This window comes from Vulpes lagopus, chromosome 24 (assembly GCF_018345385.1).
Source record: "Vulpes lagopus strain Blue_001 chromosome 24, ASM1834538v1, whole genome shotgun sequence".
Lineage (NCBI taxonomy): Eukaryota > Metazoa > Chordata > Mammalia > Carnivora > Canidae > Vulpes > Vulpes lagopus.
This window is the reverse complement of record NC_054847.1, coordinates 44,516,992-44,529,743: the sequence shown is the minus strand read 5'-3', so window position 1 is coordinate 44,529,743 and position 12,752 is coordinate 44,516,992. Positions and strand designations below refer to the sequence as shown.

General features: G+C 45.4%; 1 protein-coding gene across 11 annotated transcripts in view; it reads right to left on the bottom strand.

The window, feature by feature from the left end:
- The window catches only part of TNFRSF11A (TNF receptor superfamily member 11a), a 52,084-nt gene that overhangs the window by 16,879 nt on the left and 22,453 nt on the right, over positions 1 to 12,752 (bottom strand). For 6 of the 11 annotated variants that reach the window (XM_041739629.1, XM_041739635.1, XM_041739637.1 and 3 more), the window contains exons 4-7: positions 8,475 to 8,618; positions 5,194 to 5,287; positions 3,586 to 3,680; positions 1,942 to 2,055 (exon numbers count right to left, since the gene is read on the bottom strand). In XM_041739629.1, the coding sequence (XP_041595563.1) occupies positions 1,942 to 2,055; positions 3,586 to 3,680; positions 5,194 to 5,287; positions 8,475 to 8,618 (447 nt within the window). The remainder of the gene's footprint in view (positions 1 to 1,941; positions 2,056 to 3,585; positions 3,681 to 5,193; positions 5,288 to 8,474; positions 8,619 to 12,752) is intronic. The other 5 variants (XM_041739632.1, XM_041739633.1, XM_041739631.1 and 2 more) reach the window with 1 other exon arrangement.

Genomic DNA, 12,752 nt, shown 5'->3' with positions numbered 1-12,752 from the left:
AAATAAAAATATTCAAGGGGCACCTGGGTGGCTCAGGGGTTGAGCATCTGCCTTTGGCTCAGGGCGTGATCCTGGAGTCCTGGGATCGAGTCCCACATCAGGCTCCCTGTAAGGCGCCTGCTTCTCCCTCGGCCTGTGTCTCTGCCTCTTTTTCTCTCTGTCTCTCATCAATAAATAAAATCTTTTTAAAAAAATTTTTTTTAAATTTTTATTTATTTATGATAGTCACACACACACAGAGAGAGAGAGAGAGAGAGAGAGAGGCAGAGACATAGGCAGAGGGAGAAGCAGGCTCCATGCACCGGGAGCCCGATGTGGGATTCGATCCCGGGTCTCCAGGATCGCGCCCTGGGCCAAAGGCAGGCGCTAAACTGCTGCGCCACCCAGGGATCCCAATAAATAGAATCTTAAAAAAAAAAAAAAAAATTCAGGGGCAGCCCAGGTGGCTCAGCGGTTTAGCGCAGCCTTCAGCCCAGGGGCCTGACCCCGGAGACCTGGGATTGAGTCCCGCATTGGGCTCCCTGCATGGAGCCTGCTTCTCCCTCTGCCTGTGTCTCTGTCTCTTTGCCCCTCTTTCTCTCTCATGAATAAATAAATAAAATCTAAAAAAAAAATTTCAATAATGAGTAGACTAAAAAAAAGTCATCTGGGCAGCCCCGGTGGCACAGTGATTTAGCGCTGCCTGCGCCCGGGGTGTAATCCTGGAGGCCCAGGATGGAGTCCCATGTTGGGCTTCCTGCATGGAACCTGCTTCTGTCTCTGCTTCTCTCTCTCTCTCTCTCTCTCTCTCTCTGAATAATAATAATAAAAAATGTTTTTTTAAAAAGTCATCTAACACTCTTCTCTGCTGAACACAGGCATCTTCAAACACTATCTTCCTTCTTTAAAAACTTTCGATGGCTGAGCGTTACATTAAGTAACATGACATTAATGGAAAGAGCAAGATAGGTAAGGTTTCAGGAAGTCTGTGCATGTGACACAGGAGAACTGATCAAGTCATAGCAAAGCAGAGGTGGATGTGATAAACACCTGAGCAACCAAAAAGGAAAAAAGGATAGTGAGACAACAGTGCTCCTAGACAAGGAGATCTAACCACAAAAACATGAAGAAATCTCTTGAAGAATCCTTTCTGAAAAATGACATTCTTGGGCACCTGGGTGGCTCAGTCAGTTAAGCATCTGCCCTTGGCTCAGGTCATGATCTCAGGGTCCCAGGATCAAGCCCCCAGTCGGGCTCCCTGCTCCATGGGGAGCCTGCTTCTCACTCTCCCTTTGCCACTGCCCCCTGCTTGTGTGCTCATTCTCTTCTCTCTCTGTCAAATAAATAAATAAAATCCTTTAACAAGAAATGACACTATTTTAACTTTGTAAATGTCAAATATGCAGTGATGTTAAAAGGCACTATGGGACAATTGTTTGTGAAGAAATTGTTCCCAAGAAACAAGGTTAACACCAGACTATTCATTCTAAGAATGAGCACCTACATTTTGCTGAATATGAGGTAGCTGATTTTCACAATTTTATATTCATATCTCAAGGTAAGATCCCAGTCAACACTTTCCATCTGCCATTTACCTGAACATTTGTCTCTATGTTAAGTGGGTACATAAAAAATGTTGGTAATTCTTGGATAAAGACAACTGACATGAACATACAATTTACAGGTCATCAGTTTCCTGAACCTGGCAGATTTTGTTGGCTTACACATCAACAGGCACCATAGGTTTTTGTTTATTTTTTTGGCCAGAGGACAATAAAAAAAAAAATGAGGTATAGAGGGTATTTCTCCTTAGTGTAAGTAACTGCAACCGAGTCAAGGCACTTACTGTGGCGGATCACCAGAGGCTGTCACAGGCAATATGTGTGTCTTCCAAAGTGTATACCTAAAAATGCATCTCCTTTCTTTAAGATTAATTTTCAAAAACCAGCGTAGACACAGTACCTGTTAGTGCTTTCCCTTTTTTCCTATAATAAACACCAAAGATGACAGCAGCAACTAATGCCACGGATATGAAGAGAAGCAGAATAATTAAACTGGGCAAGTAAATCTGGGGTTCTGTATTGGAAGAAAAGGAGAAAGGAGGAAAAGGTGTTAAAGATAATTTAATTTAATTCTCGGATTATTTTCATTTTTATTTAAAAACAAAACCCTTTGAATCAAAGCCCAGAATCAAAGATGTTGGTCTGGCATTGGAGAAGAAGGATGGTCCCTGACTCTGACCACAAGTGTGCAGAGGGTGCACCCCCCTCTGAAAGAGTGACACCAACACTGCAGCCAACCCCATGCCTGGCATCACTCTGCGGGAGGCCAGCCCACGACCATCTTTAAAAGTAGGTACTTCAGGTGCCTAAATGTCTTAACCTAAGTCGGTTAAGCATCTGACTTCAGCTCAGGTCATGATCTTGGGGTCCTGGGATCAAGCCCCACAATGGTCTCCCTGCTCAGTGTGGCATCTGCTTCTCCCTCTCCCTCTGCCCCTCCCTCTGCTCATGCTCTCTCTCTCAAATAATTAGATTAAATCTTTAATGAATAAATAAATAAAAGTGGCTACTTTAGCACAACTCTAATTACCTTGACCACAACAGCCAGTTCCATCTTTGCCCACCTACAGAACACGTCAATCTCTGCAGCTGGATGGCCTCTGAGGCCAAAGGAAGCCCCTTCCCATATCTCTTTCCAAAGAACAGCATGGCACCAGGGCTCTGCTGGTCATGAGAACAGCACTACAGCCATCCTGCAAAGTGTTTCAGTATTTCATCTACAGCACAACGTGGACTCGACCATGTCTCGTATTTCCCCTTGATCACTTTCCTGCTAGATCCTTTATATTATGAACTCTTGGTTTACCAGCCCTGGTTTCTGGGAGTCTTGCCTCTCCTCCCCTCTCTTGTTTAAAGTAACTTTTTATTCCCTCAGTTTTTTTCAATGTTATCTTTAAAATGGTCTTTTTTGAATGCTACTCTGTTAACTCCATATCGAGAATGCTTAGATACCCTCCTGTTTCCCAAAATATAAAATCTTACCCCCTGATTTTCTCAGTTCATTAACCCCATTAACCTGTGGCCTGGGTTCTTCCTGCTGCACTTGGTGTTTCCATCCTTGGACCTACTCTGCACCATCTCACGCCCTGGGTAACCAGCATCCACCATTAACTGTCAACTTTGTCAGGCTTCAAGACTCTACTGAAGATTACGTGATCTACAAAATATGCCATATATAATGATGGCTATATTCTAACTCTGGTCGGTGACCAAGATCTCCCACAGATACCCCTACTGTGACCTTCCACAACCCTGCCATATTTGGGCATTTTAATTCATGAAATTTGTAGCTCAGTTTCTGTTCTTTCTTTCTTTCTTTTGTATGTATGAATACTTTATTGTTACCCATTTCAGAGTAGGAAATTTTCAAATAAACAACATACCTGGAGTTAAAATACTGATAAAAGTGAAAGGTGACCATGGATATGATAGGATGAAGAGGGAGAAATAAATCCCTTGAGACACGACATGTAATTCGGGAGAAATCTAGAGTTGCTGACTAGACTGAGCACATCTACAACCAACCTGTTCTGTTTACACATACCTTTTGGTGGCTTTGTAGATGGCAGAGAAGAACTACAAACCACATCTGATTTATCAGTCCCATGACGTACTTCCTTCTCTCCAAGAATGCTACAGCTGTGGAGGTAAAGGTAGTTAAGCACTTTTGCTTTTATATTCTTGTTTAAAAACAAAACACGCACTACAAAAGGCTCTACTTCACTAGATTTCTAGTTCCTTCAGGAGAGCTGAGAGGTCCTCCTGCACATCTGAATCCCCAGTGTCTGTCCACACGTTGGAAGCCTGGACAAATAAATAAGCAAAAATAACCACTACCAGTATTCTCTAAGAACCACTCTGACACTATGGTCCAAAAGAGAGTACATTGGTGCCTTCAGTAAAGAAGATTCCAAATGCTTTAATTGCCTTGGATGAGTGATAAACTTTTGATGAATGCTCTTTTGACATTGAAAACACACACACAAAAATCTTTTCAATGTAAAACTTGGGTAAGTGTATCAGAAAATAAATATCTAATGAGACTTAATATATTGAGGAGCACCCGGGTGGCTGCTTGGTTAAGTGTCCAACTCTTGATATCAGCTCATGTCTTGAGCTCAGGGTCATGAGATCGAGTCCTGCATCAAGCTCCATACTCAGCAGGGAGTCTGCTTGAAGATTCTCCTTCCTTCTCCCTTGCCCCTCCCCTACTCTCTATCTCTTAAATAAATAAATAAATCTTTAAAAAATATATTGGGAATATACTAGTATTTAACATAGGCATGTAATGGAAGGACCCAAAAATTCCATTATATATATATTAATATTAATAATAATGTATATTATATATATAATTCTACACTATATACATATAATTCTACTATACATACTATATACATACACACTATACATGTATATACATATACATATAATTCTACTATATAAACACACATTGTATTCTACTACATATAATTCTACTACACACACGTATATTGACATTAAGTATGAAACCCAGGATATATATGAAATGATTCAGTGCAGAGTTATTTATTAGTGCAGCAGACTGGAAACTACCTAAGTGACTACCAATAGGGAATTTATTAAATAAAACTATGGTACATCTCTACGATGAAATACCAAGCTACAAAAGGCCACAAAGACCTAAGTGAACATGTATGGAATGAACTTCCTTTAGCACTCATTATGTTATAAAACCCAAGGTGTTTAGAGTATGCAAACATTTATATAAACAGGAGGCTTCTACACACACACACACACACACACACGCATCTCAGGACAAGCCAGTGGTGTGGGGAAGCTGGGAAGCATGGGAGTGGTGAGTGAACGATAATAAACATTGTAAATCATTTTCAAATAACTAAGGTTGGAAGAAGGAAAAAAGAAGCTGCCACTGTAAGTCAAAGATTCGGTCCAACGGAATCTGAAAAGCAACAGAATGCCTGTCACACATCAAAGCTGAAGATCAGTCGTGCTGATTTCTTTTCCCCATGCTGCACGGATAGAAAATGGGTTTGAGAAGAAGCCTCACCAAACTGAATCAGTCTGTTTTCAACCTAGACAAGATGGCCCAGGCTGAGTTTAAAATCAACAAACTCTTACTTTTTTTTTTTTTTTTTACCAAGTCACTTACTTGGTCCAGGGTTTGCATTTCTCAGTGGAAGAAAAGGCATCGGAGAAGTAGCCTGGGAGGCAGGGCTTGCATACCGTGTCCTTGTTGAGCTGCACTGTCGAAAAAACAAACGGACAAGAGAACAACCAGAGCAAACGGGGACACTTAGAGATCGGCCAGGATGATGTTCAGAGGACCAGAGATCAGGAGCCACCCGCTGAGCCTCTGGCCTCCCCAAACCACCCTCATGGCCTGATGCCAATTGCCCTAGGGCCTCGTGGATTCAGGGGATCCCCGGTCCCAGCAGGAGGTCACAGACCAAGGCAACAGGCTCCTCATTAAGCCACTAACGTCAGTGTTCAACTTAAGTACCGATTCTGGGCTGTTCTGAGTCACTGTCCTGGTCACGGATACTGTTTCCCAGCCGGGAGTCTGCTATCTCCCTAGTTTCAACAGGCACCTGTCTGCTCTCTCCTTTCAGCCTTTTTTGGGTTTATATAGTCTTTGTCTACAGAGAATGACAGCCCTTTTCCTGTGTTTAAGGAAAATTTCCTATCCTGATTCCTTCTGACCAGATACAGCTTACCAGTCCAAACACAAGAGTGACTGCCACAAACTTTTCTCAAATAAAAACAACCTTCCTCCCCCACCCCACCCCACCCCCAAAAAAACCCTATAGGCCTCTCTCTTTTAAACCAAGAGTTAGCAGCAAATGTTTTCTAAAAAGGGCCATAGGGTAAATATCTTGGGCTTTGCAGGCCCCTCTGAACTCTGCTATAATTACTTGTAGTATGAAAGCATCATAGATAATATGTAAGCAAACAGATGTGGCTGTGTTTCTAATAAAACTCTATCTACAGAAACACAAGTGGTGGGATGGCTTTTGAACCCCTGCCTTAAGCCACAGCAGTGAAAGCAGGAATGGGTCCTGGTTGGGAAGCTTTCTTCAGCTCTCACATTCCTCATCAGCTACGTTATCAAAATTGGACCTGTCTCCAACTCCCTACATCTAGTAGCCTCCCTGCAATGGACACAGGAGGACCCTTTGGTAATTCCAATAAAGAAGAACATTGGCTTCCGTGTGGTATCACAATCGGGCAATTGACTAGTTCCAAAACCACAATTTACTCTTGAAATTAGTAGAACTTCTGTGATTTATTTTCAAAAATAAAACACTAAAATAAGGAATTAGATTTTCTTTGCCCAAAGTCAAATGGGAAGTAGATTCTTGATTTCTGCAATTGCCTCAGTAAGCACGGTACACCCCTCCTCAATCTAGTAATCTGACTCACTTTGTAACAATATTAACAAAAGCCCAGTTAACATCTAGTTGTCACATTAACTCAAACAGCTTTTAAAATATTAACACTCTTAAAAGAGTAACCCTTAAAAACGAAGCTTTAAGGGCATTAAATCCATGTACTTGACTCCCACATCTCCTCTTTGAAACACTGACCTGCCAGGGGCATCTTGCACATTCTCCTTTCTCTTTTCCCCTCACACAATCACACTTTCCCCACTTCACAAAAGAAGGCATGCTGCTTACCCACTCCAAATCCTGCTTTGCCAAAAGCCACCACAAGTCGAAATACTGGCATCAGAAAACTCAAGTGTTCAGAGCACCTCCATACTGAAAGGCTCGGGGCCTTGTCTTAGAATTGAATTTATAAGGGAGTTGGCTGTCATAGGGAGATTTATTTTAATAATTAAAAAAATCAAGGGGCGCCTGGGTGGCTCAGTCGGTTAAGCATCCATCCGACTCTTGATTTTGGCTCAAGTCATGATCTCAGGGTCATGAGATTGAGCCCTGAGCCAGGCTCTACCATGGGGTGTGGAACCTGCTTCAGATTCTCTCTCTCCTTCTCCCTCTGTTCCTCCCCAGCTCTCTCTCTTTCTCTAAACAAAAAAAAAAAAAAAAAAAAAAAAAAAAAAAATTAAGTTGAACTTTTTCCAAGAGAAAGCTCATCTGGTTTAGTTGATACATTTGGTAATAAGGGCTGACTGCACCAGTGAGACTCTGATGGACATCTTTTTCTGTATGAATTGAAAAACAGACTATCTTAATTCTCCTAAGCCTGTCCAAGTCTCCGGGGTTAAAACAGGGGATGCCTCTAAGTGAAAGACTAACAGGTATGAGTCATCAGTTTGTTACATCTTGAAAAAACTGCTGGGGGATACTTTATAGAAGTCAGAAAAGTAAATGACTCTAAGAAATACTTTTTCTGACAAAAAGATACCTATTTTTTTACCTTTAACAAAACTGAGAACACAACTGAGTTCTTAACAGAGAGATCATTAAAAACAGCTTTTGATCCCCATCACTATGTGGCCTGCACACGGGACTCAGAAAGTGTTGAAAGAATTGACACTCCTCTGCCAGAAGCCTTCCTTACCCTTTAGTTATTTATGTACACAAGTTTCTCAGCACTTAGTGGAAGCAGAATTAATGTTGAAATCTGTTACATTTTAGCAACAGATAATATTCAACCACGAATACATGAATCAGAAAAGAAACTCCCCCATTATTAAGTACCTAAAGCTTTTATAATTATATTATAGCAAAATATATTACTTTTTGACAATTGTGTAATAACTGTAATAACAACTTAGCCCAGGAGTGTTTTTAACTCTTTGAACCTTGAGTCACAGGAAATTTTTTAAAATTACGATCTCAAATCGGTACATATTTTTGATGTGAAAGTGCATGGAGAGGTGATCAGTCAAAGCCCTCCAAGCATAAAAACGCATTAGGATAAAATTCTATGGGGCAGGTGAAATGGATACAAATCAAAGGAAGGACAAGAACTGTGTAAGTCTTCCAACAGTGAAGGATCATGAGTGCATTTTTAAAAGGATGATGGTGTTTATCAAATTGCTCTGCTGTTTAGGTGCCACTGAATTCCATTTTTAAAAGTGTTACTGCTGTTATAATTCCTTGGAAACGAATTCCTTAGCAACTCTTTAAATTGGCAATAAAAAACATTAGCTGCCAACCTAAAAGTCTGCCAGGGGCGCATGGTTCTTCAAAATTCTTCCAAGGGGGTGAGCCAGCCTTAAAAAAAAAAAGGTCTGAGGCCCCCTGCATTACCCGGGCCTGCCTAAGGGGGTGGCGGTGGGGACCCCAAGGTTCCCCAGACGCAGGAGCCTTCAGGGCAGCGCGTGGGCCGCGCCCACATTCCCCGGGAAGAGCTCGCAGCCGGGCCCTGCTCCCCGGGCGTGGGGCCGGTCGCCTCCCAGAGCCCGCTCGGCCCGCGGGCGCGACCCGCAGCCGGAGCCGGAGCCGGAGCCGAGCCGAGCCGTACCCGGGTGCAGGGCGCCGAAGCCGGGCGCGCACTCGGCGTTGCGGCGGCAGCAGTCGCAGTCGGCGCTCCAGTGGTAGCCCGCGGTGCAGGCGCAGCGGCGCGGGGCCGTCCTGTTGCCGGGCTCCACCGCCACCAGGGCCTTGCCTGCGGGAGACAGACAGCGGCGGCTCACCCTCCACCGCCCGCACCCCCGGCCCCCCACCCCGTGCTCACCCTCCACCGCCCGCACCCCCGGCCCCCCCCCCGTGCTCACCCTCCACCGCCCGCACCCCCGGCCCCCCCCCCGTGCTCACCCTCCACCGCCCGCACCCCCAGCCCCCCCCCTGTGCTCACCCTCCACCGCCCGCACCCCCGGCCCCCCACCCCGTGCTCACCCTCCACCGCCCGCACCCCCGGCCCCCCCCTGTGGCTCACCCTCCACCGCCCGCACCCCCGGCCCCCCCCACCCCCGTGCTCACCCTCCACCGCCCGCACCCCCGGCCCCCCCCCCGTGCCCACCCTCCACCGCCCGCACCCCCCCCCCCCGTGCTCACCTCCACCGCCCGCACCCCCGGCCCCCCGTGCTCACCCTCCCCGCCCGCACCCCCCGCACCCCCACCCCGTGCTCACCCTCCACCGCCCGCACCCCCCCCCCCGTGCTCACCCTCCACCGCCCGCACCCCCCGCACCCCCACCCCGTGCTCACCCTCAAACCGCTCACACCCCCCCCCCCAGGTCCCGGCCCACCCCCCGTGCTCACCCTCCACCTCCCGCAACCCGCCCCCGCCCCCCACCCTGGCTATGCTACTCACTCACATGTCTGGTACTGCCCCCCCAGCCCCACCCCGCCCCCCCTGCACCTCCCAGCCCAGGCTGCTCACCCTCCAGGTCCCACACTCCCCCCCCCCCCGCCCGCCCAGCCAGGCTGCTCACCCTCCACGACCCGCACCATCACCACCACCACCACCCGCGCCCCACGGACTCAGCACCAGCAAACACCCTCATTCAGGATAGTAGCTTTGGGAAACAACCCTACCAGGGATTTCCCTCCTCCACTCCTCTTCTCAATAATTAAGAGTCTTATAGGTTTTTTTTTTAAGTCAGTTTTCTAGTCAGGAGGAGGATTAAGAACTGGGGAGCTTATGATCCTTGACTATTTTGGCAAATCCAAAAATAGTCTTCACAGTTTCTTGGTTTTTAGTAAACTCAAACGTGAGAAATATTCTTAACACGAAGGCTAGATCAAACCTGAGAAAAATAGGGTTCTGGAGCCCGGGGATTCATCTTGGGATCCTGTGGGACCACAGGAGCATTCAGAGTAGTGCAAACACGGGTCACAGGTAGTTAGAAAAGTGAATGCATTACAAGGCTGAGCCTGATGACACAGTTGGAAGTGAATCTCCCCAAATACTTAGGGCAACCCCTGTGTTGTCTCTTTTCTCACAACACATGGCCTAGTGCTCTCCCTCCTTGTCCCTCCTTGCCCTTTCTGGTTTCAGTGGAATAGAGGTCATGTTGACACACACACAGCATTTTTTGTTTACTCATTTTTGCAATTTCATGTACTCACTAAAATTTCATTATAACCCCCAAATCAGTACTCCTGGCACTTTGGCAGTCATTCTTGGACACATGCAGAACAGTGGAAACTTCAAGCCACTGGCTGGACCTGCCTGCTCTTAGCTGAGGTCAAACAAAGTCACACTCAGCCTTCTTGTTACAACCCTTATGTTGGAAACAAGCGTCCTTTTTGTGGTCTACTTGGTGTCCCATTTTTGGCATTCCTGTGCTTTTCGTAAGTGATTCCACTGCTTAAAATGGCCCATAATCATAGTGCCCAGGTGCTGAGTGGCGTTATCAGGTCCAAGAAGGCTGTGATGTGTTTCATGGAGAAAATACGTGTTAGATGAATACATGTTCAAGCATGAGTTACAGCACTGTTGCTTCTAAGAACGTTAATGAGTCAAAATATTTACTAAGATGTCTTTAAACAGAAACACATAAAACAAGGTTATGTGTGGATGGGTTAACAAAAATGTGCCCAGAGGCTCACAGGAACCTAACTCTGTATTTCCCCTAGGAGCAGTGGTTCAGCATTTGCTAGTTCAGAACCCTGACATTATTCTACGAATAACAAGAATCAACGTGCGCACACACACACACACACGATACAACACAATAATATTCTTTGAAACAGACTTTTGACCCCTATAGGACCCCATCTCACCTGGACTGTCCCAATAGCCCAGGTACTTAGACTCCTGAGTACTTACAGGAGTTTGTCATGGACTAATGTTTGGGTCCCCTCAGAATTCATGTTGAAATCTTAACCCCCATCGTGATGATACTAGGAGATGCAGCTTTGGGAGGTGATCAGGCCATGAGGTTGGAGAGCACATGAGTGAGATTTGTGCCTTTATAAAAAGAGATAGTAGGGCAGCTCCGGTGGCTCAGCGGTTTAGCGTCGCCTTCAGCCCAGGGCCTGATCCTGGAGACCTAGGATCGAGTCCCAGGTCAGGCTCCCCTGCATGGAGCCTGCTTGTGTCTCTGTCTCTCTCTCACTCTCTCTTTGTGTCTCTCATGAATAAATAAAATCTTTTTTAAAAAAAAAAAAAGATGGAGAGAAATAGTAAAGGGGCACCTGGGTGGCTTACTCGGTTAAGCGTCTGTCTTCTGCTCAGGTCATGATCCCAGGGTCCTGGGATTGAGCCCCACATCATGCTCTCCGCTCAGTAGGCAGTCTGCCTCTCCCTCTCCCTCTGTGTGCTTTCTCTCTATGTCTCAAATGAAAAAATAAAAAATCTTAAAAAGAAGAGAGACAGTAGATAGCTTGCTTCCTCCCTCTGTTCTTCACATGTGGAAACACAGCAAGAAAAACAGTGTCTTGAAATCCTAAAGAGGGCTCTCACCAAGAACCCAACCATGCTGGTGCCCTGATCTCCCACTTCCAGCCTCCAGAACTGTGAGAAATAAATGTTTGTTGTTTAAGTCACTCCGTCTGCGCTACCCTGTGATAGAAGCCCTAATGGCCTAGGACTCAGTTCGAAGGGAAAGGGAAGCAGGCAAACTAGATCCCTGTCTCCTCTGCTGTCTCAAAGTACAGCCAGCAGGGTGGGGATATTTCCTATTCCCATTCTTTTCAGATCAGAGCATGGCAAACCTGGAGAAATCTTCCTGTGTCCCTGTGTGCCCTCTCTGGAGCCCAAATCAGTTGTGCAGCACCAAGGCCAATCTGCATAAACATGTGCATAATGCCCAGAACATATATAGACAAGGGTCACTCCCTTGGAAAATCCTAATTCCACCACCCTTCTCAATTGTGAGTGAATGTAAGCCTGTGTGGTGATGAACAATTTTGACAAAATTTTAAATATGCACCAGGTTTGAGGCTTTAGTCAACTTTAGCAGTAGACAGAATGAATCTTTATTTCCAAGAGACAGCAGTGAGTCAAGGTCATTACTAAGCACTGGGAAAGAAAAAAGACTTGATCAGATGCTTCTGCTCAGTGGAGTTTCCATGTACCTTCTGTGGCCACAATCGGCCAGCTGTCTCTAACACACTTGAAGCAATCAGGAATTCTTAAAGAAATGGCTGCTTCGAGTTTGGGGCAGGAAATGTCCAAGATGAACCTGGAAGCAAGGAGGGCTCTTAGAGTCACCTGGGGTCATGGCAAAGACTTGGGCGGGGGGTGAAAAGGTGAGACCATCTGAGCACCCATACAACTAGTAACTATAATCTATTAAAAACCTCAAATATGTCTGAATGGTTGAGTTTATAATATTCATATAAACCCTTTGGGAAAGCTTGGTGATCAAGTCATTATGTTGAAAAGTGGCAAATAAAGCTACAAGCATTCATTCAGCCTTTCCCATATATACTTTACTTTAGGGCAACAGGTAGTTGACAAGGGAAGCTTCCCTTTATAAAGCATTCCAGCCATTCATGAAGGACTGATGGAAGGTCACCTTTCTACAGCTCCTCATGAAAACAGATCTAGGCCTGATGGTCAACCTGTTCATATCAAAAGAAGAGCGATAAGCAGGTACTATATGATCCCTGACCGAACTATATTATGCCAACTATGAAGCAGTTTGGCAAAAACAAACAAACAAAAAAATACAAACCAGCATCTGATCAGCCTTTTAGATCCAACAACCACTCTACATGAAATACAGGAGATGGGAAAAATATGTTAAATGACACCAAAGGAATGCAACCAGCAGAAATCAGACTGATCCACAAGAATCCTGTAACCTACAGGGTTAATAACACAGTTTCTGGGGCAGCCCTGGTGGCTC